We start from the raw sequence: 26,502 nt of genomic DNA, 5'->3' as shown, positions 1-26,502 counted from the left end.
CCACTGGCTCCCCGTCAATAAGAGGATTACTTTCCGCCTCCTAACCCACGCGCACAAAGCACTCTACGAACTTGGACCCGAATGCCTCAACACACGACTTTCCTTCTACACCCCCCCTCGCCAGCTACGATCTTCCAACCAAGCCCTTGCTACCATTCCTCGCATCAATAAAACCACCATGGGAGGCAGATCCTTCTCCTACCTCGCAGCTAAAACCTGGAACTCACTCCCCACTCACCTACGTCTCACACAGAACCACCTAGCATTCAGAAAGCAACTTAAAACCTGGATATTCGACAAGTAATTCCCATCCCTTCCTCAAGCGCCTTGAGACCCTCTGGGTATGTAGCGTGCTATATAAATTTCTGACTTGACTTGACTTGACTCCCTGAAAGCTAAAGGTTAAAAGAGCTCATTTGGAACATCACTAAATTAATCCACACCTTGGAGAACCACCAGTGGATTTGTAAGTGTTTTGTACCAGTGGATTGCGGGAACTAAAGTCCACAACTTTCAAGGACCATCTTTGAGCTTCCGGACCCGTGGAGTGAGTTTGAAACACTTTGAGACCCCTTGAGGAACTTCAGGAAAAAATTCAAAAGTTTGGAGAACTTTAGAGCAACTTTGAAAAAAAGCTCCATAGAGGGACCGTCTCAACCTGGCTCGCCAGACAGCCTGCCTTCAACCGTGAGGTGGCCAATCCAACCAGGTTAGTCCTGCTAAAAGCTCCATAGGTCGATCTTCCAGAGTTTGACCGGGACTAGAAGAAAGCTGAAGCCGGCGAACCCTCACCGGATCCGGCTACATGAGGAGCATCAAGAGACCCCTCAAGAAAAGCTCCAGAAAAGTGTCTGCTTGTAGAAAAGGTGACCGGGAGCAACTGCGAACGCCAAGCCGCCTGCCTTCCATTGCTTGCCGGCCTGGATTCCTGGGTTGCCCCACTGAAGCGATCTTGAAGGATTTTCTAAGGCTGCTCCAGGGAAGTTGACCGGGACCTTGTCACAGGTCAATCCGGCTAACCCTCACCGAATCCAGACTGGTTGGGAGCCTCAAGGGGCCTCGAGATGAAAAGCTCCAGAGAAGTTTCTAAGTGTGAAGGTAGAAACTAAAACCAGGACCTTCTGCGTGCTGTAGCCGCTCAGAGCTTCATCGCGCCCTGCCTGAAACTTTGGCCGGGTCTATCGCGAGCAGGTATCACAATATGGTGCTATAATCTTCCAAGTGCTATATTTTAATAAATCTTTGAAAATTCATATCTCCGGTTCCCTACATTGGATTTTTGTCATTCTGGTGTCATTTTAAATATAAAAATGTTTCCTATGTTTATAAATTGGTGCTGGACTTTTAATTTGTGTTGTGTCTTATTCAATTCAATTGTGTTTTAAATACTTTACATACCTGTCTTTGAAGTTAAGCCTGTCCGCCTGAAGCCACGTTACCAAGGATTGAGCATAGGAATAATTTTCTAAGACCTTTGCTGAGTCCTTCCATGTGTTAGTGGCCTTATTGCCAGTGGCAGACCTACATTTTCCCCCACCAATAACTCACTTTAGAACACTGACCTAAAGTTTTAGAATCCAAGAATTTTCAAGAATTTGCACATTACATGAATGTTGTCTGATTTGGCCCTCACAGCTTTACTTGCCTCCTCTTTCCTCTAAACATAATGGTAACTCTGTAGTAGAAGTGTGTGAAAGGGGACTGATTTTTCTGGTTCGGTTGCTGCTTTTAACCCCCTCACAGCTTACATTTCATTGAGTGCTCATTATCAGTTTGAGATATTCTGCAAAGCATAATATCATTTGTAATTTTAGTTAAATGTGTATTCGCACCATAACAATGTTTTTTGTGATAGGTATATTTTCTATCATTAGTTTCTATATCATATATTCATGCAAAATATTTAGAGGGAAATTAATAGCGCAATTCCTAATTTTGGCGTTCCTTCTCTTCTTGCCTGCCAACTTGCCTGCCAATGTTCATGATGATGAAAGCAATTTATAGCGTGCACAACTACTCCATGGAGTGTCCCGGCGCGCAAAAGCTTAAGTCAGAAGGTGAATGCCAGAAGTTATTCCTGCACAAAAAGCCACAAACCGGATGAGCTCTTGCGTGTTGAGCTCCGGGTATCGCTGCCAAAAGTCTGTTAACAGATCTGAACTTTCTGGTAGGATTATAAAATCCAAACCATTTAATACTAATGGCCACTCTAAACTAGAGAGTGAATCAGAAGTAGATAGCAAAGAGATGGAGGCAGTACTTGCCAGACCTTATCATCATAACCTTTATTTGAGTTTAAATGAAATCATAAAAGTGCAATTGCAGACAACAATACATCATACATAAAACTGCATATTAACGTTCCTACAAATTCCAAAGTGCTAAGTACATAGATTGAAAATAATAGCAAAGTAGAATAAGGTAGAATGTGCAACCAACTATAAAACATCTCTGCTAACAAAAACCTCTAAGGGTCCGTGTTAGAACTGGGGTCATCAATTCCGACATGGTAGCTCGGCGCGAGGCAGGTAGGCTCCCGAAGGCAATGTGTAAAGCAGTGGTGCAGGACACACCCACACGACTCAAGAATGCACACCCAATAACTTGACACCACACCAGGTTGTATTTAAATCAAGACTCTTTATCTCATTTCTTTAGCTCAGACAGGTAACACTTCTTATGTACTAGGCAGATTGAGTAACCATCTCTCAAACATCAATCACATAACAATAACACTTTTAGTATTCGGGGACATCATAGGCAACTTCTCTTATGTAACATTAATGCAGGTAACATCTCCACTGTATTTCCGCAGTGAGGCAACACTTTGAGAAGTGGGAATATAGCACTAAAACATTTCCAAAATCAGGGGGACATCAGAGTAACAGGCACAACATTCATTAGGCTTCCCTCCTAATAAGGGCAAGATTTCCTATGCAGGCGAGTATTATAGGAATAACAGTAACAACTCGGCTCATGTGACGTAGGGTTAATACTTGTCCAGTATTCGGTATTGCCAAGGCAGGTCTTTGTGAGGGGGCTGGTTGGTAGTCTCCTTGGGACACCAGCAGCTCCTAGGAACTCTTCAATTGCTACCTGAAAGGGTCCTTCCCAGAGCGTAAGCCCCAAAGCCCCACAACTCACAGGGGCAGTTCTGACCGACAAAGGGCACCCCTGCCCCAGTCGGCCCGCTCCTCTCTGTACTCTGGCTGGGCAGGGGCGGATGTCTTCCTGGCGTTGCTGGGGAGAAGTCACACATAAGGCTTCCTCCGGTAGCAGAACCCCTCTTGGCTCCCCCTTAGGCCCGTCCCAATCGATCGCGGTCTTATGGGGGAGCCAGCCCCAGGAACCAATAGAAATGCGGCTTCTGGTGGGCGTGGCCGTGCCCGCTAATAGCAGTGTGGCTTACAGGGGGCGCAGTTGATGATACGGCCGGTGCCCCAGTCAGCTGACGCTGCCCGCGCTGATGTCGCAGGCCCAGTGCGGCCTTCTCCGGCCCAGTGCGGCCTTCCCCGCTACTGCAGTGGTCCTCCCAAGCTTCGGGGGTCGCAGCAGGTATCTCGAGCGGCGCCTCTCCTCTCACGCTTCAGGGGCACATCGCCAGCAGCACAGTTCTCTCAATAAAGCGCTTAGGTGGTACAACACTGATTACCTGGTTGATCCCCTAGCAGTGCTCACAGCAGGCAGTCCACTACTTCAGTGCAGCGCTTGTCTCAGGGGGAAGTTTACATAGCAGGTCTCAGTGCAGGTTCAAGGGGTAACATGGGGGTTAAGCTGGCAGGCTTCAGAGGCAGGATGGTTCCCTGCAGCACACTGGAGTTGGTTCCCTGGGTTTCTCCCTCACTGGGCAAAATCAGCAGGCTGGAAGAGTCCCTCATCTATCTTGGGTACAGCAGGGCCTAAGCTCAGTCAGTCCCAGTGGGGTTTCTCCCCTAGGCCCAACCGCCTATACTCCGGCAGAGGTTCCCCCAGGGTCCAGTGGTGCCCCAACTGACTAGTTCAGTTTCCCTCCTTTCCTCTTAGACCCCTAGATCAGGTGACCCTCCTGTAAAGGCGGCAAAGCATAACCCCTCCCAGGGCTGGAAGGTTCCACATGTTGGGCTATGGAACAAACAGGCAGGTTGGCAGAGATAATGTATCAGGATGTCCCAGCCTGCTCCTAACTACTAGTGCGTATATTCAATGGCCACTCTGCAGTAGCAGCGGCCTGTGGCAGCCATGTTGTTGGAAGAGAGCACCTGCGTCCCAGCCCTGATTGGCAGTGGTAAGGCAGCCAGAGACCTAGGTCCAACAAAAGACGGTGGAAAAAATAAGGCGAAAAGGACAAAAAAACAAGTTAAGACCACCCTAGGGCTGACAGGTCTAACAGTCCGCTACACTAGAGAGTTTAAAAGTGAGCCTATGCAGGGAAATCATTGAAAAAACAAAAATATATCCCTATGCTTTTATATAGGGTAAACAAGCTACTAAAATTCTAAGAAGATAATGTAGGAAAACATAAAGTGCAGAATTGTCAGGTTGACAGCACTTGAATTTGCACCTTCATACGTTATCTATTCGATTATAAATATAATCATAAAATTGAGAAAAAAGATAAAATACAATATTGATGCTATCAGTAGTTTCATTTCAAATTTGGTTAGAATTCATAAAAAGGGGGAAAAAATTGAAAAACAGGGACATAATTCAAGTTATCATAGTCATTCAATGTGTCCTCCTATCTACAATACATATGCCTAAACAGCAATTTAGTATAGCCAATAAAGTGCATTTGTTAAGAATGCAACCAATGAAAAAGTCACATAAGGGTTTAGGAGCACTCAAATAGAGTATTGTGCAGGCCTATGGTGGTAAAAACCCTGGTTTTCAAGCGTCGGTAATACAAATTTTGACCTGGGTACTTTATACAATTTACAAAAGACTGAAAAATGTGCCAGGATTTTGGAGGATGATTCATCACAGAGACAGAGTATACTATGTATACTTTGGACTATTGAGAAACCCTGTAGGAGAGATAAGGTGGTTCTGGAAAGCAGTATATGGTATATAAATGATCTGCCTCCTCTACCTTTAAAGGTCGGTTCCCTTTGTTTACTGAGCGGAGAAGCATAACTCATTGCGGAGGATAGATCGAACTTATTAAGCATATCAATGAGTACATTTCCCTGTTTGGAATGCTCAAAATGAAGTCCCGATATCAGCGGACAGCCTAGTGTCCCTATATCGTTATGCCTAGAGTCGCCGCATGGGTGCACGTTAAAATCTCCTGCAATAATCAAGTTCTTCCTAAAAAGGCCACAGCGCTGTTCAACAAAGTTATTCAACTCGGTAATCCCACAGCCCCCTTCTTTATGGACTATTATAAAAAACAAGGGAACCCACTAGGTAGGCAAGGACCTGGGGTATCTATTGCAAAGAAAACAATGGTCCTTGACATAGAAATTGACGGTTACAATAATTATAGGCAACACTGTGTGCACTATAATGACCACAGAAAAGTCCAGCCGGACTTATAATTTATTCAATAGTTAAGTATATTAATTTGAAGAAAACAGTAAAACAGTGGGACACAATCCTGTATCCACAATGCTATACATACATTAAAACAATACAAACATATAGGGTGTTTCAGGCATGTAAAAAAGTGGAGCAAGAAGGAGAAACTTTACAATGCACTTGCTTCACATATGTGGGGAACAAAACAAATTAAGGCACATAATAGTGAACTAGTGTTAAGCCCACATATCATGTCGACGGCGTTTCGATCCAGTCAGAGGTAGTGGATCATCATCAGGACAACCATTGTCTGCCTGAAATAAAGCCTGGTGAGTGGTAAGGGAGTATTTTGATGAGGAATTGATGGGGGATTAGTTACATCAGCGCAAGAACGGCAGGTCTGCTGCGCTGTGTCCGGTTGGTCGGGGAGGGCTGATTCACAGCTAGCTGCCACAGTTGGCTGAGGCGTTAAACCAACCACCCTGAATTGAAGGTGTGCGGTCGGAGGCCCGTTCAATTAGAAAGTAGATTGTGCATCATGGTGGCGGCGATCTGGAATTTTGCGGAGGGTGAGGGGTAGGCTCCACATCTATACCGCGCTCCCAATTGGAGCCTACCCCTCACCCTCCGCAAAATTCCAGATCGCCGCCACCATGATGCACAATCTACTTTCTAATTGAATGGGCCTCCGACCGCACACCTTCAATTCAGGGTTATTGAATAAATTATAAATCCGTCTGGACTTTTCTGTGGTCATTATAGTGCACAGTGTTGCCTATAATTATTGTAACCGTCAATTTCTATGTCAAGGACCATTGTTTTCTTTGCCCTTCTTTATGGACGGCATTGTAAAAATGTATCACATAAAGGTTACTGTCTTTTTGCCCCAAGGAGACAGCCTGTATATTTCTGTTTTCAAAAGGAATGACCCTGATGATACATCTTAAGGCCAGGGAAATAAAGATTGCCAAGCCTCCCATTGCTCTGCCACTGTTGGCTCAAATTGCTGGGACAGAAAAAGCTCTATACCCCACCAGCGAAATATTGCAGTTAACAAGCCACGTCTCTTGAAGACATATTATCGAGAAGTGGCTGGCGAACTGCACCCATAGGGGGTCGGAGACCTTTCCCGCCAGCCCCGCGATGTTCCAAGAGAGCACGTTGTGATCCTGGGTGTACTTATTGCCCATAGAATCATCAATGTGCCCCCCAGGGGAAACAACCATTATGTTCTCAGGTAGGTTTTCTTCCCGTGGCCATACTCCTTGGGTGGGAACGTTTTTTTTCAGAATTGGCTCCACAGACAGAGACTCCGATGCTGGGCTGTAATCTGGGAGATACCAATCAACGGGTGAAGTACTGCTATTTTCAGGGATTATTATTTCTTGTTTCCCACGCAGTCAGTCACAGTCATTAAGACCAGAGAGAGCTGCGTATCTATTTGGGCCCACTGGAAATGGGGAATAGCTTTGTCCACCCCAGGTGTGGTCCACATTTTGTCTCATGGATAGGGGGCCCAGCCTCGATTGATCTCTGTAGTGGGTTTGCCTATCGTGTTGACCCGTGTTCCAGTTATCAGGTCGACCTCTGGTCACCCTCCCGTAAAAGAAACCCAGTTGTAGTATCTCTATACCTTGGCCCCTGGAAGCTGTACCTATCTCCACTTCCCTGCATATCCTTTCTACTGGCGCGGGACTGTTAAAATGTATCACTATACAGTCTCCCGTTCTCGATTTTCTAGAACTTCCCAGCCAGGATACTCGACGGACCATGATAACATTATACACGGCCAGATGTCCTTCTACAGTGTTGCGAGACAACCAGTGGGTTACCTTATTTATGAGTTGACTGTATTCCTCTTTGACTCCCTCAGCTAGAGGTGGTACATTTCCCAATACGTTCACCAGTGGAGTGGATTGTGGGTGTAAGTCAATAACGGGAAGGTTTTCCACACTTCTAGTTGTCTTATCTATGTTTAGATTTCCCTCAACCTGTGTTAATGGTACAGTGCTATTTTTCCAATATTTTCTGTTTGTCCCCTCAGCGCATTCTTTTCCTATATCTCCCATGATTTTAGTTCTTTCAACCTCTGTGCTATACTCCTTATTAATTAGGTTGTATTGCTCCTCAACTACAGTAGTAGGAATTGGACGGGACATCGGTAATCGACTTTTATTGGACTCTGTGTGTTTTATGGGGTGTGAGACAAGGCCCCTAGTTTGTGAGCGGCTGACAGGCTTTCCAAAGTATGTGTGTTATCTAAGGTAGCCTTTTGTAACTTTCACAGTTTCTCATTTATTGCCTTCAGTCTCTATGAGTGGAAGCATGAATGATTTTAATATCTGTTCCACTTGTGGTACGAGGCCTTCAGAGATATGTGATACTGATGTAGGGCGTTTAGGTGGCTGTAGGGTGGCATTAGAGATGGTTATTGTGGGTACGCTCTGCGGAGCATTGAGGGCATTAGCTAATGAAGAATTTACAGGGGGAATTAAGTTTGCCACTATGTTAGATGTTTTGGTTACCTTTGGACGTCTGCCCTTTTGTCGTCCCCCATCCCTCTTTCTTTTCCCGGGTTGTTTGGGGCATGTTACAAGGATTTTTGGTGTGGGATCGACTGGGTCCCTGGTAGAACTTATTTCAGCAGGCCCACTTTCTTCAGATGATATACTGCTGCCTAACGTGATGTTCACAGGGAAGATGTTGTTACACCCAGCTGATCCTGTGCTCACTTCTGGCAAACTAGCCCCGCTATATCTCTGGTTGCCTGGTCTAGTGTTACAGCATTCTTAATGTTGCCCAGTGAGGACAGCTTCGAGCGAAGGGATTCCAAGGATAACCGTTTTTCAGTGAGGGCTATTTCGCGTTCTAAGACAATCGCTGCTCTGGTAATAAAGTTGTCTAGTGTCCCAGTAATGCTGCCCCCTATTGTGTTCAACACTGTCTTCCTCCCCTTCCCCGATCATTGTGCCATGGCCACTGAATATAAGGTGCCTGGGTGGAAACAAAACAAGTACCTGCAATTGGTTCAGAAAACAGTGTTAACAGCCCAGTCCACAAACAATTTCTCTCGCCTGGATTGAGCACACGTTAGAGGGGTGGCCGAGCCCGGCCTCCTCCGGCCCGCGACGGCCTCAGACGGTCCGTCCTTGTCCCGGGCTTCTCCCGGCGCGCTCCTGCGCGCTTCCCGCGGCGCAGAGGTTCACCGTTGTTTTTAAGCGCCACCGGGCACACAGTGATGGCTGGGAGCGGTGTCTAGCCGCAAAGGATTGGGGGATGTAGTCCCTCCTCACGGAGGACGCGCTGCGGTGTCCTGGCGGCTGCGGGGGGAGACCGACGCTGGTGTCAGGGCTTGTGGCGGCAGGCGATGGCTAATGGCTGTTGTCCCAAAGTAGGTCCGAAAGAGTAAAAGTAGAATGATTTAATGTTTCTGATAAAGTTAAGTCGACAATCAAATCAGCAGTCTCCACAATCACAATCGCTAGGATCGCAGGGGGCACCTCAGGGCTGTGCGTTGTTGTTTTAAGCGGGGGGTTGTTTCCTCTTAGAGCTGGTCGGTTTACTCTGTTTTCTTTTTCTTTTCGCCTCTGTGATTGCTAGGTTCCGGGAGACATGCATGTCTGGTAAAATGTCCTTGTTGCTGACCATTACTGGGTGATCTTCAAAGGCTCCATTGCCCTCATCACCCTTATTGCCCTGGTTATGTTCTATGTTGCAATTGCCCCCTAGATTTGGTGAATGCCTAGTGATACTGTTGAATGCATTTGGCATCAGGGGGAGGGGTTAATACAATCTTCTTGTTCCTCCCCTGCCAGAGGGGTGGTCCCTGAAGCCGCCAGTCCCAAGGACAATCGCCTCTCTGTTAGCTCAATCTCATTTGCGACAATATTAACTGCTCTTTCTAGCATGCTGTCTATGGAGGTATAGGGGCAGGAGCTTGTTATGATTGCACATTTCCCCATGTCGTGGTATATCTACACTCACCTCAGCACAGCTTAGAAGTTGGAGCCCTGCCCAGCCTCTTCCAGTCCCTAGCGAGCGCAGACCGGTCCGCCCTTGGCTGGGCACCCCCGCGTGCATCCGGCACTGCAGGAGCCCACAAAGTGTTTAGTGCGCCTCCAGGCGCGGGAAGAGGAGTCTCTGTCCCACGGGCTGCTGGGACTCACAGTCCCTCCTGGTTCTGCTCGCTGTTCCCCTCACAGTGTTGGCGGCAATCTTCCTGACTTTAAGTATAGAATATTGATCTCTGGGCCTGGAGTTTAGGGCATCCCTGAGAATTTGATTTGCAGCCCTGCATTCCCTGTGGAACCCCCTTGGACTAGCACTATCTGCACGTTTACTTATGAGTGTAAAGAGGGATTTAATATAGCTATTGAGAATTTAAAAATAAGAGATTACAGTCATAGATGGGGACCTTTCAGTTGGCAATTGATCTACAATCAAACTCCAGTTTGCCTTGACAACTTGGCTGTAGCACAGGGGATGTCTATCGCTTTCCATTTAAGCCTAAGTACTCCTTTGGCATGGCAGGTAGTTGTTCTAATGGCAGGTTTAGAGTCACTTCTAAGGGGTTATAATCACGATAACCACTAGGTGTTACTCCCCCAGCTGCTACATGATGGAACAAGTCCCTAGTTATAAAAACATAATCTCTGATGGTACCACGCCCAACTAGTAAAGATCGGGATATATAATTTGTGACTCCCCCCTAACACTTCGCAGTCATTATTGAGACAGGAAGCATTGTTTCCAGAAACATACAGTGCCACAATGCACTAGAAAAGCAAAAATTAACTTAGTGGGTTCAGAGAATCTCCCACCCTCTCTTTTCTACTGTACTGGATTTAGCTTCAACCTTGAAGGAATTAGGAATATTCCTATAACATTACTGATATTCCTGACAAGTTAGTCTTTGTGATGGATTTGAAGACCTTCTTTCCATGTGAACCCTAACAAAGGAATATTTTAACTATAACTTGTGCCCTCTCATGCACTGCTTATAACCTCACATATAACATCACTAATGCCATGTTCTATGACATCATTTATGGTATCACTGATGACATCTTCAATAACATTATTGATGACATCACTGTCATTTCTCTACCAACATACAGTTTGCTGTCTTCTGTAGTTGTAAAATCCAAAGCTTTTCCATGACCATTTCCATAGGAAACCACTGCTAATATTGTGCGGGAACACCAGGGGGCAGATTTACAAGCCCACTGCGCCACCTCTAAGTCACTTTTCGTGGCGTACTGGTGGTGCAGGGGGGCTCCTCCATATTTCCAAGGAGAGGAAAAGCCTCCCTGCATTACTTTTTTTCTCCTCGTAAATATGGCCCCTTCACATGCAGTACTGTGTGTGGAAGGGGCGTTCCATGGGTGTTGCTGAGGGTGTTCCCACACAACAACCATGGAACAAGACACATCTCCAGATTTACGAGAAATCGTAAATCTGGAGATGCGTGTGAATGCTACGCCACCCTAGAGGTGGCGTAGCAAGGCGCAACGAGGAGAAATGTTTTAATTTCTCTTCGTTTTTTTCACTTTCAATGCGTGCTGCATTCTACAGCACGCATTGAAAGAGGAAAAAGCCTCTTGTGATTGTTTTTGTGCAGGAAGGTGACCTTTCCTGCACAAATACAATCTCCTCACGATGCAGGCATCCTTGCAAGGGGGCCTGTGCCGGCGCATGGCTGCAGTTTGTGCGCCAGCACAGGGGAAGCACAGAGATATGACATATGCCTGTAAATATGTCGCATCTCTGTGCTTTCCAAACTAACGCAGCACGGCGCAGCAAAATGACGTGCTGCACCGTGCTGCGTTACTTTGTTGTAAATCTTCCCCCAGGTATCCAGAGGTCTTGTGGAGCAATATTGTTGGGCCTTTTAGTTCCTCGGAAATGTCAGAGGCACTTTTCACCATTCTCCATAGGTCTGTCCAGTAATTTTAAAACTCTGAAACTCCCAGAGAATTGTGCACAATTCCACAATTAAGTTTGCCACATCGCTGGCAGTCAGAGGAAGGACATATATTTGTGTCCAGTGCCACCAGTGCATGATTCAAAGCATCTTACTTTTCAATCTAGATTCTTGCAAACATGTATCATGTCTTTAAACGTTCAAGCAGTTTTACACCTGTGTATTCTACCTGTAATCTGTGAGACTGACACTCCTTTAAGTTGGGACACTGCTAGGTATGGGAAGGTTCTGTCTGTTAAGGTTTTGTTCAGCCCTTAGACCACTCCATTGTAGGACTCCATATCTTCAGATATGTCAAGAGTCTAGATTCTGAATGATGAGCTGTGGCTTTAACACTTTACTGGGGCATGGTAATAAATGTTTATTTCACCAAAATTGCATTCCGCTCAATCCAAAATCAATTTGCGCTTCTGCAAATCCGTGAACCTTGCCATCATTTAGAAGTTGAATAATAGTCTTCGCACCTTTAGTGATAAACGTCTGATCAAGTGGATTCCCTGGCTCTAATTTACATGCCAGAATTGCCCCATAGTGGTGCTCCCACATGCATCCAACTACCTTCCTTCAGTGGGTTATGTGCTTTCTGCCAAACATAAGACATGACGACATGACATGCAAGAATTGATAGTTGTGGACTACTCAACTTGTCTCCTTAATGCAAAGTGTTCTGAAACTGCCTGTTACACTCTGGAGTGAATTTTCTATCCGACCCGTCTTGGTCTTTCTATGGTATTATGCATTAAATTGCGGTCTTGAGCTAACTGAAAGTACAGCGATAGTATGTCTCAAAGTTTAGTATTCTTAAACCTCCATATTCTGTGTGCAGTTGGTGTATTTTTCAGGCAGGGTTATCCTCTTCCCCCCACCGCTGAATAACTTAACATATTAGATAAATCCTCCATTATTTTCTTAGTGATCTTCAGGGGCAACATCACAAAACATAGTTAAGATGAGGAGTGATGTTCATTTAAGTCACTTGGGTGGTAAGTTAAGAGCCACCCATCTCATCATATCATGGTGTATCGTGTTGATTAACATGAACAGATTATGTTCCTCCATACTAGCAATAAAGTATATTTAAAAATATCTGCAGTAGTAGATCTGGTTAGCGGTAAGGCCTTGCATTTTCCCCAGTTAAAATGATAATCACAGACTATGAGAATCTTGAGATTAGTGCTATGAGATGTGTGATGGAATTTCGGGGGACTGCTAAAGTTACTAGAATATTTTCCACGAGGAATAGGGGTTTGTGTTCACCCACCAATGTGTTTATACCTTTAATATCTGCAGCCTGCCTGATAGCAACCTCAGGTGGCTCAAGAGAAAGACAAAACTTAACAGGGATATTGAGCAACCTTGTCCCTTTTCCCAATGTTCTCAAAAGGTTGTGGCATTGTATTGCTTTGCCCACTTGCGTAATCTGAACTTATGCACACCACTTACTCACAGAGAAACTCCAACACTCCACTGGAGGCAAAAATGAGCTTCATTAATATTGTAGGCAAAGGCAATAAGTCACTGCAACTAAGAAAGTCTTAGGCACCGAGTGAAAGGCAATAAACAATGAATACACCACACTATATACATAAATATGAAACTGTGAATACGGGTATATAAACAGTTAATGTACAAAGCACCTCACCAGATTCATTTGCAGCACCGGAGACTTCAACATCCCTAGGCCAAGCACTGAACACCAGGTCGGGAACCCGCAGACCGGCAGCTCAGGGAGTAATCTCTTCGGGCACCAAAGTTGTCCCGCGAGTGCGTCCACTCCAAGACTGAGTTCCTGAGCTCCACCCCACAGACCCCGCTTTTTATAGCTTAAATCAACCTGTTCGAGAAGCCTCTAGCAGGTGCTCTCGCCCATCTATTCACAAGTGCTGGCCCCCATCTCTGCATCAGACCCACCCAGACAGACCTGGCCAGATTCTGTTTAGGCGGTGTCGAGGCAAAAGACATTCCTTTCCCACTCTCCGGCCTTGGAGACTGGCACGGCCATCCTCCCTCTGTTCTAGCGATAAGTATGGAATGCATGAAAACACTCTGAAGGTACAACATAACCTCACGAGGCATCCTCACGAGATGCCTCGCACCTGCTTGTACTGGTTTACGTGAATAACATGTTTATGTTACTGCTAAAGTGTAACTCCAGGTCAAGGCAGCTCAAGATGGAAGTGCGATGCAACAAAATGGAAGATCAGAGCATTGCATGGAATCGAGGTCAACATATGATTTAACACGTTTAAAATGGCAAATGCAACACATTCCACCCCTTGACCTTCGATTCACCCATCATACCCCATTGGTCTAAATACCATGGATCTGGGAAGAAAAAGGGAGAGCACCCCTTGACCCTTGAACATCACCATTCACATATATCAAAAATAAAATCACTGAACTAAAGGCACAGCTATGACCGCATCTTTTAACTGCAAAATTAGAATTATTGCAAAGTAACTAGCAACTGAATATCATGATTGAAAAACAAAACTATCATTGGGGCACTGTATCTGGTAACTGTAAAAGCAGTATCAATGTATAATAACCAGCAACTAAATAAAATCTAACTGAAGATCTGATTGTCATTAAAACATTGCATGTCTCATTTAAAGGCAAAACCTTAAAAACTAAATTGTCAGAGTGAAGGATACAAGACTGTAGGCCATATTTGAAAGAGTAAAAACTGCATTACAGAATCAAAAACTTAATCAATAACTCTCGTGTTAAAGTGACTACTCAAAAACATTGAATTCAAAGCAGATCATAATGAACTGGTTTTCTCTTTTTGTTCTTTTTACACTTACTGCATTACTTAAAACAAGAACTCAGGTGAAATATCTAAAAAGAATTCAGCTTGTGTCATTTGAACCTCTAATAATGAAACTGCAAATTATACTGCCAAGGCAGCCAACTGTAGCTCAGAAAATATCTACTCCAATTGCAGCAAAGTGTCTCTACTGAAAAAAAGTGTTCTTTTCTGTGAAAAAAGCAAAACAAAAACACCACTGTCTCTTGTCAGGGTACACAAGCAGTTCTCTTGTGTGAAAGACACACAGCTCTCATGCTTTCACAGTCAGCCTCACTTGAAGGGGACAGTTCCAATTGTAGCACACTCTGCTGATCCCTTCTTCGCTTAGAAAGAAGCAGTCCATCTATGTAGATGACAGCTCTCTGGCATCCATCTTCATCAGTATCCCCTCGACAAGGAAGAACCCCATCTGATCTGGTTCTCCATAGATCATCAGCTCCCGTCTGCCATCAGCCCCAGAACATCACCACCGTCCAATCTGGCTCCAGGCTTGGGGGGGTTTGGGGTTCCACTCTCCAAAAAATAACAAACTAAAATAATAAAAGGGGGGGTGAGGGCCCATGCATACAGGGAGGGCATCACTTGCACCCCGGCACCGCAATCTGAAACAATAAACAAGTATCACATATCTTGCAAAAAACTTCAATTCAAAAACACAATCCGCCATATTCATGAAAATCGGCATTTGCGATTCTGTAATAGCGAAAAAAAGCGAATCGCTATTCAGAAATCGCAAATCCGAATTCATGAAGAATTGCGATAAAAAAAGCAATTCGCACGCGATCGCAAATTCCGTTAGCGATTACCGATAATCGCAGAAAAATCGCTATTTTCGGCTACCCGCGCCGGGATTGCGAACTCGCAAATAGCGATATCGCTATTTGCGATATCGCTATTTGCGAGATCGCAAACTCGCGAGATCGGGAAAACGGGAAGTCGCATTTCGAGCCCAGTAATGACATCACAACCAGGAAGCTGCCCCATTCTCCACAGTGAGGCTGACTGAGAGGGAGCAAGTTGGAGAGCTGCTGCTATACAGGAGAGAACTACAGATCCACAACTCTGCTACAATGTCTGAGGAACCTGAACCTGGCACCAGCAGCTCGTCTGGGTGCAAAAGGAAACTAACATTTTCCAAGCAGGAGCTAGAACACCTGATAGAGGGGGTGGTGGCCAACCATGAGAAACTGTTTGGAAAAGATTCCAGGAGGGTCCCTGAACAAGAGAAACGTCGGATATGGCAGGGGATTGCTGTGAGAAGGTGGCCTGATATGCAGTGCTCACTATTCTAGTGAACACTTTGTATCAGTCCAGCAACCCTTATTGATGATTGGTTGTAAGTCAACCTTATAGACCAGCTATCCTAGTAGCATGGATACGAGCAGTCTAAGGCTAAAGACTCGAGAGGGCGTGTTAAGCCAGCTGTTTACCACACATATACCCCTTGAACACCAAGTGAAAGGACACCACACAAGTGTTATGAAAATAAACAGTTATTTATTAAAGATCACAACAGCCCTGTACTCTTTATGAGGACAGGGTACTAAGCACAAACCAAAACTCTTACAAAAATACTTAAGTTAGCACAGTATATACAAATGCCCGAGGGGCACGGAAAACCATATACTCTGAAAGTGGAATGTGAAATTCCTAGCAGGTAAGTACAGTACTAATAGCTTTTGGAATCGCTAGGACTTGACTAGGGAATCATTAGATTACTTCTAGGAGGCCTAGGGGACTCGGGTGCAGTGTGTGCACTCTCACGCGAGATGCGGACAAAAGTCTATGGTAGCTAGGAATTAGAAAGTTAGTGTTCTCGGGCGAACCCGACCTGGTAGGGAGAAAACGAAAGTAGATTCTGACCCTTGGATAGTGAGGCTATGCTGGGGCACCGAAATGCCGAAGTTACCTAGCCCAGGGGCTGCGGCTGCATAGGTCTGAAAAGACGTCGGGAATCCTCGTAGACGGACCAGGAGCCGGAAGAAAAGATGCTGGCCGGTGACCAGTGAAGAAAGTTCAGTTGGATCCAAGCCTGGATCTCGAAGATAGATGACACCTGAAAGCAGAGGGGACCAAGTTCGAGACTACTAGCCAGTAGTCAGTGGGCACCAGGAGGGCACCGGATGGTAGCCACCTCGACAAGGTGAGTGGGTGACGCTGGAGCTCGAAGATCTCACGGACCAGGAGGCGTTGTCGGCGACCAGGATGGAGGATCGAGCTGTCCCACGAAGATAGAAGCTGTTGGCGTCGCTGGACCCAGGATTGGGCAACAAAACCTTGGCAAATTCAAGCCCACGCGGTGGACTCAAAATGGCGTCTGGAGTGGACCAGGAGGGTCCGGGGTGCCTCTCTTCAAGAAGGAAGCAAGGGCCAGTCTGGAGCAACCAGACCAGCAGTCGTGAAGTCGTCGGGCGTCGTTCAGAAGGCCACAAGCCAGCCGGCTAGTAGCCAAACAACGCGGTGCACAGCAGACAGCAGAAGGGCCCCACGCAGATCGTGGAGATGCAGGGAGGCTGACCTTGGGTGCTGGAGCTGCGCAGGGTCGGGGCTTCTCGGACCCCAAAGCACTCACCAGTGGAGGACACGGTGGGCTTGCAGTAAAGATGTCGTGCAGTCTTGGCGATCGTCGGTCCCTCGAGGTCTCGTCGCACTCACGGTTCTCAGCTTGGCTGTAGAGGTGAGTAGAGGTCAGAGGTGCCAGGGAAGCCGGGTCTCATCGAGCTGGGTCGTCGGATTCGTGATGAAGGACTTGCAGCAGACCGCAGTGTTCTTTAGGATGGTGCCCGCTTGATGCAGGGTGACTACTCCTTAGCCACAAGGGAGAATCTTGAAGAAGAAATCGTGAAGTCCTTTCGAAGAAAGTGGTATCTTGATTCCAAAGATGATCTAATTTGAACAGGGGGCCCGCTCCTATCTTTATACTAAAAAAGGGGGCTGACCCGGTGACTAGGTCCTGCCTATGGGTGGGACCAGGAGGGGGGTGGTTACACCCCTCTCCCCTGCCGGACTTCCCCAGGCCAGGGGCTGGTGTGCCCCTGGAACTGGTTCTGACTGGCCTATGCGTAGTGAGCACCGGGGTGCCACTCAGCAGTCACCTTCCTGAAAAGCCCTGCCTACCCAGGATCCACAAAACCATGTCTGGGACGGTGCTAGCACCGCCCCGGACAGGAAACCCTTCGTCAAGGCCTCCCTCGCTGGAAGGACTCCCAGCAGCAGGAGGTCAGACTCGTGTCTGTGGTGGCAGCATCCATTTTGTGGAGCTGAGGCTTCAGTTAACTTTAACCGGGGTTCACAGTTACATACATGTCGTGTCCCTCTAGAAGGGTGGAATGCTAACCCCGTCGCCAGAATTGGCGAGGGGTTAGTATTCCAATTCGTATGACACCTTACTCGACATGTTTTGATAAAGCAATACCAAAGATAGCATTTAACCGCGAGGATTATAATGCACTTAAGAGTATATGGTATGCGATATCATGGAACAGCTATTAGGACTTGATTCCGCAAGCTGCAGACAGGCTCAGCTCATGCCAGAGCACCATCTCACACGATTCCAAGCACTCTGCCTTCAGAATTGTCAAGGCCTGCCATAGGAGTGACTGATAGGAATCTGTGTGTCCATTTTAGGGTTAGGTATAGGTATACTACACCTACAGCAAAGGGTGATTACACAACTTTGCCCCAGCTGTCATGCAGCCAGTTGTGTCAAATTTAGGAGGCCAGCCAGGGGTGGCATAATACATGCTGCAGCCCCTGGTAACCCTGGGTACACCTATGCCCTGAGTTACAGGGTCTGATAAGGTGGCCCAGTACCAATTGGTAGATGCACCTAGGGTACATGATGTAATTTAGAAAGAGAACAGCCAGGCTGTGGGTCTGATTGGCAGGCCCACAGCCAGAGAAAGTCGTAAACCAGTGAAACAAAAGCAAAAAATCTGGGTGATCATCGGATTGCAGACCCTACTCTCCTACATGACCCCCCCCCAAACTTTGGGACAATAAGCTAACCTTGACCAGGTGAGTCTTCTTGTTCTAAGTGGAAATATCTGGAGAGCCCATCGGCATTGCCATGATCAGTACCAGGTCTATGTTCCACTGTAAAGTCCATCCCCTGTAGGGAAATGGACCACCTAAGCAGTTTGGGGTTTTCACCCTTCATCTGATTTAGCCACAAGAGGGGCTTATGGTCGGTCTGAATCTTGAAGTGAGTGCCAAACAAGTATGGCCTCAGCTTCTTCAGGGCCCAAACCACAGCAAAGGCCTCCCTCTCAATAGCTGACCAATTCTTCTCTCTGGGGGTCAGCCTTCTGCTTATAAAAGCAATGGGCTGATCCTGACCATCAAAATTCAGTTGAGAAAGAACAGCTCCCACACCCAACTCAGAAGCATCTGTTTGGACAATGAATGGTTTGGAGTAGTCTGGACTCTTAAGGATAGGTGCTGTGCACATGGCCTGCTTTAGGTCATCGAATGCTTTTTGACAGCCTGCTGTCCACTGAACCTTTTTTGGCATTTTCTTACTTGTCAGTTCATTTAATGGTGTCACAATGGAACCATAGTTCCTGACAAACTTTCTGTAGTATCCAGTCAGGCCCAAGAAAGCTCGAACCTGAGTCTGGGTGGTTGGAGGAGCCCAGTCCCTGATTGACTGTATTTTGCTCTCCAGTGGCTGAACCTGGCCTCCACCTACAAGGTGGCCCAGGTATACAACCTGTGTCTGCCCTATCTGGCACTTGGTGGCCTTGATAGTGAGGCCTGCTGCTTGCAGAGCCTCTAACACTTTCCTCAGGTGGACCAGGTGATCCTCCCAGGTGGAGCTAAAGACAGCAATATCATCTAGATATGCTGCACAGAAGTCATCCAGCCCAGTAAGGACTTGATTCACCAACCTTTGGATGGTGGCAGGTGCATTTTTCAGACCAAAGGGCATTACCACAAATTGATAATGCCCACCAGGGGTTGAAAATTCTGTCTTGGGCTTGGCATCCTCAGCTAACCTGATTTGCCAATACCCAGCTGTTAAGTCAAATGTACTTAAGTAGTTGGCAGAAGCCAATCTATCTATAAGTTCATCTGCCCTTGGTATTGGGTGGGCATCAGTCTTAGTGACTGCATTGAGACCCATGTAGTCTACGCAAAACCTCATCTCTCTCTTACCATCTTGGGTGTGAGGCTTTGGCACTAGAACTACTGGACTAGCCCAAGGGCTATCTGAGGGTTCAATGACTCCCAATTCCAACATTTTCTGCACTTCAGTTTTTATGCAGTCTCTAACATGATCAGGCTGCCTGTAGATTTTACTCTTGACTGGCAGGCTGTCACCAGTGTCAACCTCATGGGTGCACCAATTGGTCTGACTGGGTGTCAGAGAGAACATATGTCTGAAAGACTGAAGAACCTGTTTACAGTCTTTCTGCTGATGCTCAGAGAGGCTGCCACAAAAGACAACACCATCTACTGACCCATCATCAGGATTCTGAGTGAGCAGGTCTGGGAGAGGGTCACTCTCTTCCTCCTGTCCCTCATCTATGGCCATGAGCAGGCTCATGTCCTTCCTGTCGACATATGCTTTGAGCCTGTTGACATGGAGTACCCTGTGGGGACTCCTGGGAGTTCCAAGGTCCACCAGGTAAGTGACCTCTCCCTTTTGCTCAAGAATTGTGTGGGGCCCAGACCATTTGTCTTTGAGTGCTGCTGGGGCCACTGGCTCCAACACCCACACCTTCTGTCCAGGCTGGTAAACAGTCAGGACAGCCTTTTGGTCATGCCAAGCTTTTTGAAGTTCTTGACTGGCCTTAAGGTTTTCAGATGCCTTCTCCATATACTCAGCCATCCTGGAGCGGAGACCAAGTACATAGTCCATTATGTTGGTTGCAGGCTTTTTGAGAGGTCTCTCCCATCCTTCCTTCGCCAAACACAAGGGGCCTCTCACAGGATGCCCATACAGAAGTTCAAAAGGGCTGTAGCCAACCCCCTTTTGTGGGACCTCTCTGTAAGCAAACAGAAGGCAGGGCATCAGGACATCCCATCTACGCCTGAGTGTTTCAGGTAGTCCATGAATCATCCCTTTTAGGGTCCTGTTGAACCTTTCAACAAGCCCATTGCATTGTGGGTGATAGGGTGTAGTGAATTTGTAATTGACACCACACTCCTTCCACATAGCAGTTAAGTAGCTTGACATGAAGTTTGCACCTCTGTCAGAGACAACCTCCTTAGGGAAGCCCACTCTGGAGAACACTCCAACTAGGGCCCTTGCCACCACAGGTGCTGTGGTGGTCCTAAGTGGTATAGCTTCAGGATACCTGGTGGCATGATCCACTACCACCAGTATAAACTTGTGCCCTGATGCTGTCTGGGGTTCCATTGGACCAACAATGTCAATCCCCACTCTTTCAAAGGGCACCCCCACCACAGGCATTGGTATAAGGGGGGCCTTTGTTGTGCCACCTGACTTACCACTGGCTTGGCAAGTGACACAGGAGCGACAAAACTCCTTGGTATCCTCATTCATGTGAGGCCAGTGAAAGTGTGAGACAAGCCTGTCCCAAGTCTTTGTCTGGCCTAAGTGACCTGCTAAGGGAATCTCATGGGCCAAGGTAAGTAGGAAACCTCTCTGAGACAAGGGTACAACCAGCCTCCTGGTCATGCCAGGCTTGGGGTCTCTTGACTCAGTGTACAGGAGTCCATCTTCCCAGTATACCTTGTGGGTACCTGTGGCGTTCCCAGCAGCCTCAGCAGCAGCCTGCTGTCTGAGGGGTTCAAGAGAAGGGCAGTCTAACTGGTCCTTCCCCAGGTCTTCCCTTGAGGGTCCCCCTGAACCCAAGAATTCAACTTGATCAAGTTCAAACTCTCTAGGCTCAGTTTCCCTCAATTCCTGTAGGTCAGCCTCCTCTGAGACTTGATCCACAACCTGGGGTAAGGGGGAAGGCACAGCCTTAACCCTACTGCTCTTTTTCTTGGAAGGTGTCTGGTCCATTGTTCCAGGATCCAGCACCTGTTCAGTGGGGCATTTCCTGGCCTGTGACCTGGTCACAGCAAACACATGTGCTGGCAAGCCTAACATTTCCAGGTGAGTCCTCTGCTCCACTTCTGACCATTGTGATGACTCCAAATCATTGCCCAACAAACAATCCACTGGGAGGTCTGAACTAACTACAACCTTCTTTTGGCCAGTTACCCCTCCCCAGGAGAAAGCTACAATTGCCATACTGTGGTTGGTAGTGACATTGCTTGCATTGGTCACCAGGAATTCTGTACCTGGCATGATCTGTCCAGGGTCCACAAAGCTAGGTGTCACCATTGTGACACTGGCACAAGTGTCCCTATAGGCCTGAGCCATTTTTCCATTAATGAAAGGTGTCTGTCTGTATTTGCCCAAAGTATTGGGACTGATGTCAGGGGACATATCCATATCCCCTGTCCTGACAAGGACAGCCTGAGTGAGGGTGCCAACTAAGTTGTCACTCCCCTCAGAACCCAGGGTTAACCCTACTAAACCCTTGGGAGGTGCACTACCACTGCTGGCTGTACTAGGGGGCACAGGTGCCTTAGGGGCTGCAGTGGCAGGAGTCTGCCCTCCTCCTTTCTTGGTGCACTCACTAAACCAGTGAGTTTTACTTTTACAGTATTGGCACCACCTTTTAGATTGGCCTTCTTTCTTCTTTTGGGGAGCCTGACCCCCACCCTCTTTGGGTTGTTGGGGACCTGTCGAAGACTTCTGGTCATTTTGTTCCCCCTTAGAATCTTTACCCTACTGGTCTGCTTTCTTCTGACCACCTTGATTCTGGCCCTGGTTCTGTTTAACTCTTGTTCTAACCCATCTGTCTGCCTTCTTTCCCAATTCTTGGGGAGAGGTCAGATCTGAGTCAACAAGATGCTGATGCAACAACTGGTTCTGACAATTGTTTAAAATTTGTTCTCTCATCATCAAATTGTACAATCCTTTATAATCAGTAACCTTACTGCCCAGCAACCAGCCCTCAAAAGCCTTAGTGGCACAATCTACAAAGTCAGCCCAATCTTGAGACTGAGTTTTCTGGGTATCCCTGAACAGCACCCTGTACTGCTCAGTGGTTAGGCCAAACCCATCAACCAGTGCATTTTTCAAGACTTGGTAATCATTAGCATCCTCTACCCTTGTGGTGAGGAGCTTGTCTCTTCCTTTACCTTCAAGGGAGAGCCACAAGATAGCTGCCCACTGACTTGGGGGAACAACTTGCACAGTGCAGGCCCTCTCCAAAGCAGTAATCCATTTGTGGATGTCATCCCCTTGTTTAAAGGGGGGCACTATCTTACCAAGGTGTTTTGTATCAAAACTCCTTTCCCTATTGCTAGGTACAATGCTGCCACCAGTGGGGACTGCCCCACTCAACTGTTGCTCTCTAGCAAAGGCAAGCCTCTCTTTGGCCAGGGCAAGTTCTTCCCTTTCAATCCTCAGATTGGCTGCCTTTTCCTTAGCTACATACATTCTCCTCTGGGGAGATGTCATTCCCCTCTGAGAGGAACGTTGAGAGCCATTGGTATGAAGGGATCTGCCAGAGTCTCTGGATAGAGACCTAGCTCGTCCATTCCCAATGTTAAGCTGACCTGAGAGTGGCCCCAGGGCTCCCCTAGAATCCATCTCATGTCTGCTTAAGTTGGACCTGGTTAGTCTACTGACTTCTACCTGTCCCTTGTCTGCCTCTTCCCCAGACACCAAGTCATCATCCTCATCATCAGCATCATCTGCTTCCTGAAGGGGATGGTCCTGGCTATCAAAGGGACCCTGTAGGGAGGGCATATTGCCTTCTGAAGTAGAAGGGTCTGGGTTACCAGCCCTCCTTGCATCATAAGTCTCTAAGAGACCAATCGGAAAAGCAGTTGTGGGGTTAGACCCCTGCTTAATCTTCCTAGAGGTACATACTTGTCGTAACTCATGGAAGCTAAGCACAGTATATCTTGAAGGGATGACCTGTGGAGGGTCAACTGACACAAGGGGAGACTCAGTGTTTCCACCTTTGTCTGACATACTGTTTCTAGTGTGGTGTAAGTGATGCACCTACCTACACTATGTGTTACCTACTGATCCCTTGCTAGAGTTGTAGCCAAGGTGTGCTAAGCCTTGAGGAGCTACAACAGCTGGTTCAGTAGAACTCAGAGTATTCTAAGCTTTAGTTATATGTACCTAACAGTACTTATGTGATCTTTCAACAAGATATTCTTAGGATACGTGTGGTAAAACAACAGCAAGCTCAAATCCCAACCGCTGCTCACCAATGTGAGAAGGTGGCCTGATATGCAGTGCTCACTATTCTAGTGAACACTATGTATCAGTCCAGCAACCCTTATTGATGATTGGTTGTAAGTCAACCTTATAGACCAGCTATCCTAGTAGCATGGATACGAGCAGTCTAAGGCTAAAGACTCGAGAGGGCGTGTTAAGCCAGCTGTTTACCACACATATACCCCTTGAACACCAAGTGAAAGGACACCACACAAGTGTTATGAAAATAAACAGTTATTTATTAAAGATCACAACAGCCCTGTACTCTTTATGAGGACAGGGTACTAAGCACAAACCAAAACTCTTACAAAAATACTTAAGTTAGCACAGTATATACAAATGCCCGAGGGGCACGGAAAACCATATACTCTGAAAGTGGAATGTGAAATTCCTAGCAGGTAAGTACAGTACTAATAGCTTTTGGAATCGCTAGGACTTGACTAGGGAATCGTTAGATTACTTCTAGGAGGCCTAGGGGACTCGGGTGCAGTGTGTGCACTCTCACGCGAGATGCGGACAAAAGTCTATGGTAGCTAGGAATTAGAAAGTTAGTGTTCTCGGGCGAACCCGACCTGGTAGGGAGAAAACGAAAGTAGATTCTGACCCTTGGATAGTGAGGCTATGCTGGGGCACCGAAATGCCGAAGTTACCTAGCCCAGGGGCTGCGGCTGCATAGGTCTGAAAAGACGTCGGGAATCCTCGTAGACGGACCAGGAGCCGGAAGAAAAGATGCTGGCCGGTGACCAGTGAAGAAAGTTCAGTTGGATCCAAGCCTGGATCTAGAAGATAGATGACACCTGAAAGCAGAGGGGACCAAGTTCGAGACTACTAGCCAGTAGTCAGTGGGCACCAGGAGGGCACCGGATGGTAGCCACCTCGACAAGGTGAGTGGGTGACGCTGGAGCTCGAAGATCTCACGGACCAGGAGGCGTTGTCGGTGACCAGGATGGAGGATCGAGCTGTCCCACGAAGATAGAAGCTGTTGGCGTCGCTGGACCCAGGATTGGGCAACAAAGCCTTGGCAAATTCAAGCCCACGCGGTGGACTCAAAATGGCGTCTGGAGTGGACCAGGAGGGTCCGGGGTGCCTCTCTTCAAGAAGGAAGCAAGGGCCAGTCTGGAGCAACCAGACCAGCAGTCGTGAAGTCGTCGGGCGTCGTTCAGAAGGCCACAAGCCAGCCGGCTAGTAGCCAAACAACGCGGTGCACAGCAGACAGCAGAAGGGCCCCACGCAGATCGTGGAGATGCAGGGAGGCTGACCTTGGGTGCTGGAGCTGCGCAGGGTCGGGGCTTCTCGGACCCCAAAGCACTCACCAGTGGAGGACACGGTGGGCTTGCAGTAAAGATGTCGTGCAGTCTTGGCGATCGTCGGTCCCTCGAGGTCTCGTCGCACTCACGGTTCTCAGCTTGGCTGTAGAGGTGAGTAGAGGTCAGAGGTGCCAGGGAAGCCGGGTCTCGTCGAGCTGGGTCGTCGGATAAGTGATGAAGGACTTGCAGCAGACCGCAGTGTTCTTTAGGATGGTGCCCGCTTGATGCAGGGTGACTACTCCTTAGCCACAAGGGAGAATCTTGAAGAAGAAATCGTGAAGTCCTTTCGAAGAAAGTGGTATCTTGATTCCAAAGATGATCTAATTTGAACAGGGGGCCCGCTCCTATCTTTATACTAAAAAAGGGGGCTGACCCGGTGACTAGGTCCTGCCTATGGGTGGGACCAGGAGGGGGTGGTTACACCCCTCTCCCCTGCCGGACTTCCCCAGGCCAGGGGCTGGTGTGCCCCTGGAACTGGTTCTGACTGGCCTATGCGTAGTGAGCACCGGGGTGCCACTCAGCAGTCACCTTCCTGAAAAGCCCTGCCTACCCAGGATACACAAAACCATGTCTGGGACGGTGCTAGCACCGCCCCGGACAGGAAACCCTTTGTCCAGGCCTCCCTCGCTGGAAGGACTCGCAGCAGCAGGAGGTCAGACTCGTGTCTGTGGTGGCAGCATCCATTTTGTGGAGCTGAGGCTTCAGTTAACTTTAACCGGGGTTCACAGTTACATACATGTTGTGTCCCTCTAGAAGGGTGGAATGCTAACCCCGTCGCCAGAATTGGCGAGGGGTTAGTATTCCAATTCGTATGACACCTTACTCGACATGTTTTGATAAAGCAATACCAAAGATAGCATTTAACCGCGAGGATTATAATGCACTTAAGAGCATATGGTATGCAATATCATGGAACAGCTATTAGGACTTGATTCCGCAAGCTGCAGACAGGCTCAGCTCATGCCAGAGCACCATCTCACACGATTCCAAGCACTCTGCCTTCAGGATTGTCAAGGCCTGCCATAGGAGTGACTGATAGGAGTCTGTGTGTCCATTTTAGGGTTAGGTATAGGTATACTACACCTACAGCAAAGAGTGATTACACGACTTTGCCCCAGCTGTCATGCAGCCAGTTGTGTCAAATTTAGGAGGCCAGCCAGGGGTGGCATAATACATGCTGCAGCCCCTGGTAGCCCTGGGTACACCTATGCCCTGAGTTACAGGGTCTGATAAGGTGGCCCAGTACCAATTGGTAGATGCACCTAGGGTACATGATGTAATTTAGAAAGAGAACAGCCAGGCTGTGGGTCTGATTGGCAGGCCCACAGCCAGAGAAAGTCGTAAACCAGTGAAACAAAAGCAAAAAATCTGGGTGATCATAGGATTGCAGACCCTACTCTCCTACAATTGCCTCCACTGTTAACTCCGTGGGAGTGGCGGACAGGTCCCTAGAGGAGTTAAAGAAACGCTGGTATGACCTCCGAGGCCGTGCCAAGGAGAAGGTGGCGGCGCGCCTTGGTGAGTCATCGGGCACTGGAGGAGGTGGACCAACAGTCCCACCCAGTACTGCCATGGAGGACCAGGTGGAGGACACCCTGGAGAAGGAGGCCTGTATAGGATTCACACGACTCGACTCATCCTG

At 47.5% G+C, this 26,502-nt stretch overlaps 1 protein-coding gene across 4 annotated transcripts in view; it reads right to left on the bottom strand.

Annotated features, from left to right (window-relative positions):
• The window catches only part of LOC147679019 (solute carrier family 2, facilitated glucose transporter member 11-like), a 608,312-nt gene that overhangs the window by 501,931 nt on the left and 79,879 nt on the right, over window positions 1-26,502 (bottom strand). For 2 of the 4 annotated variants that reach the window (XM_086942754.1, XM_086942756.1), the window contains exon 2: window positions 13,122-14,893. The exons of the other annotated variants lie outside the window; for them this stretch is intronic. In XM_086942754.1, the coding sequence (XP_086798880.1) occupies window positions 13,122-13,154 (33 nt within the window). In that variant the 5' untranslated portion in view covers window positions 13,155-14,893. The remainder of the gene's footprint in view (window positions 1-13,121; window positions 14,894-26,502) is intronic. 4 annotated transcript variants of the gene reach the window in all.

The sequence above is a fragment of the Lissotriton vulgaris genome, chromosome 11 (genome assembly GCF_964263255.1).
Source record: "Lissotriton vulgaris chromosome 11, aLisVul1.2, whole genome shotgun sequence".
NCBI classification, from domain to species: Eukaryota; Metazoa; Chordata; class Amphibia; order Caudata; family Salamandridae; genus Lissotriton; species Lissotriton vulgaris.
Note: the sequence above shows the minus strand (reverse complement) of the source record. Positions and strands in the feature narration are given on the sequence as shown.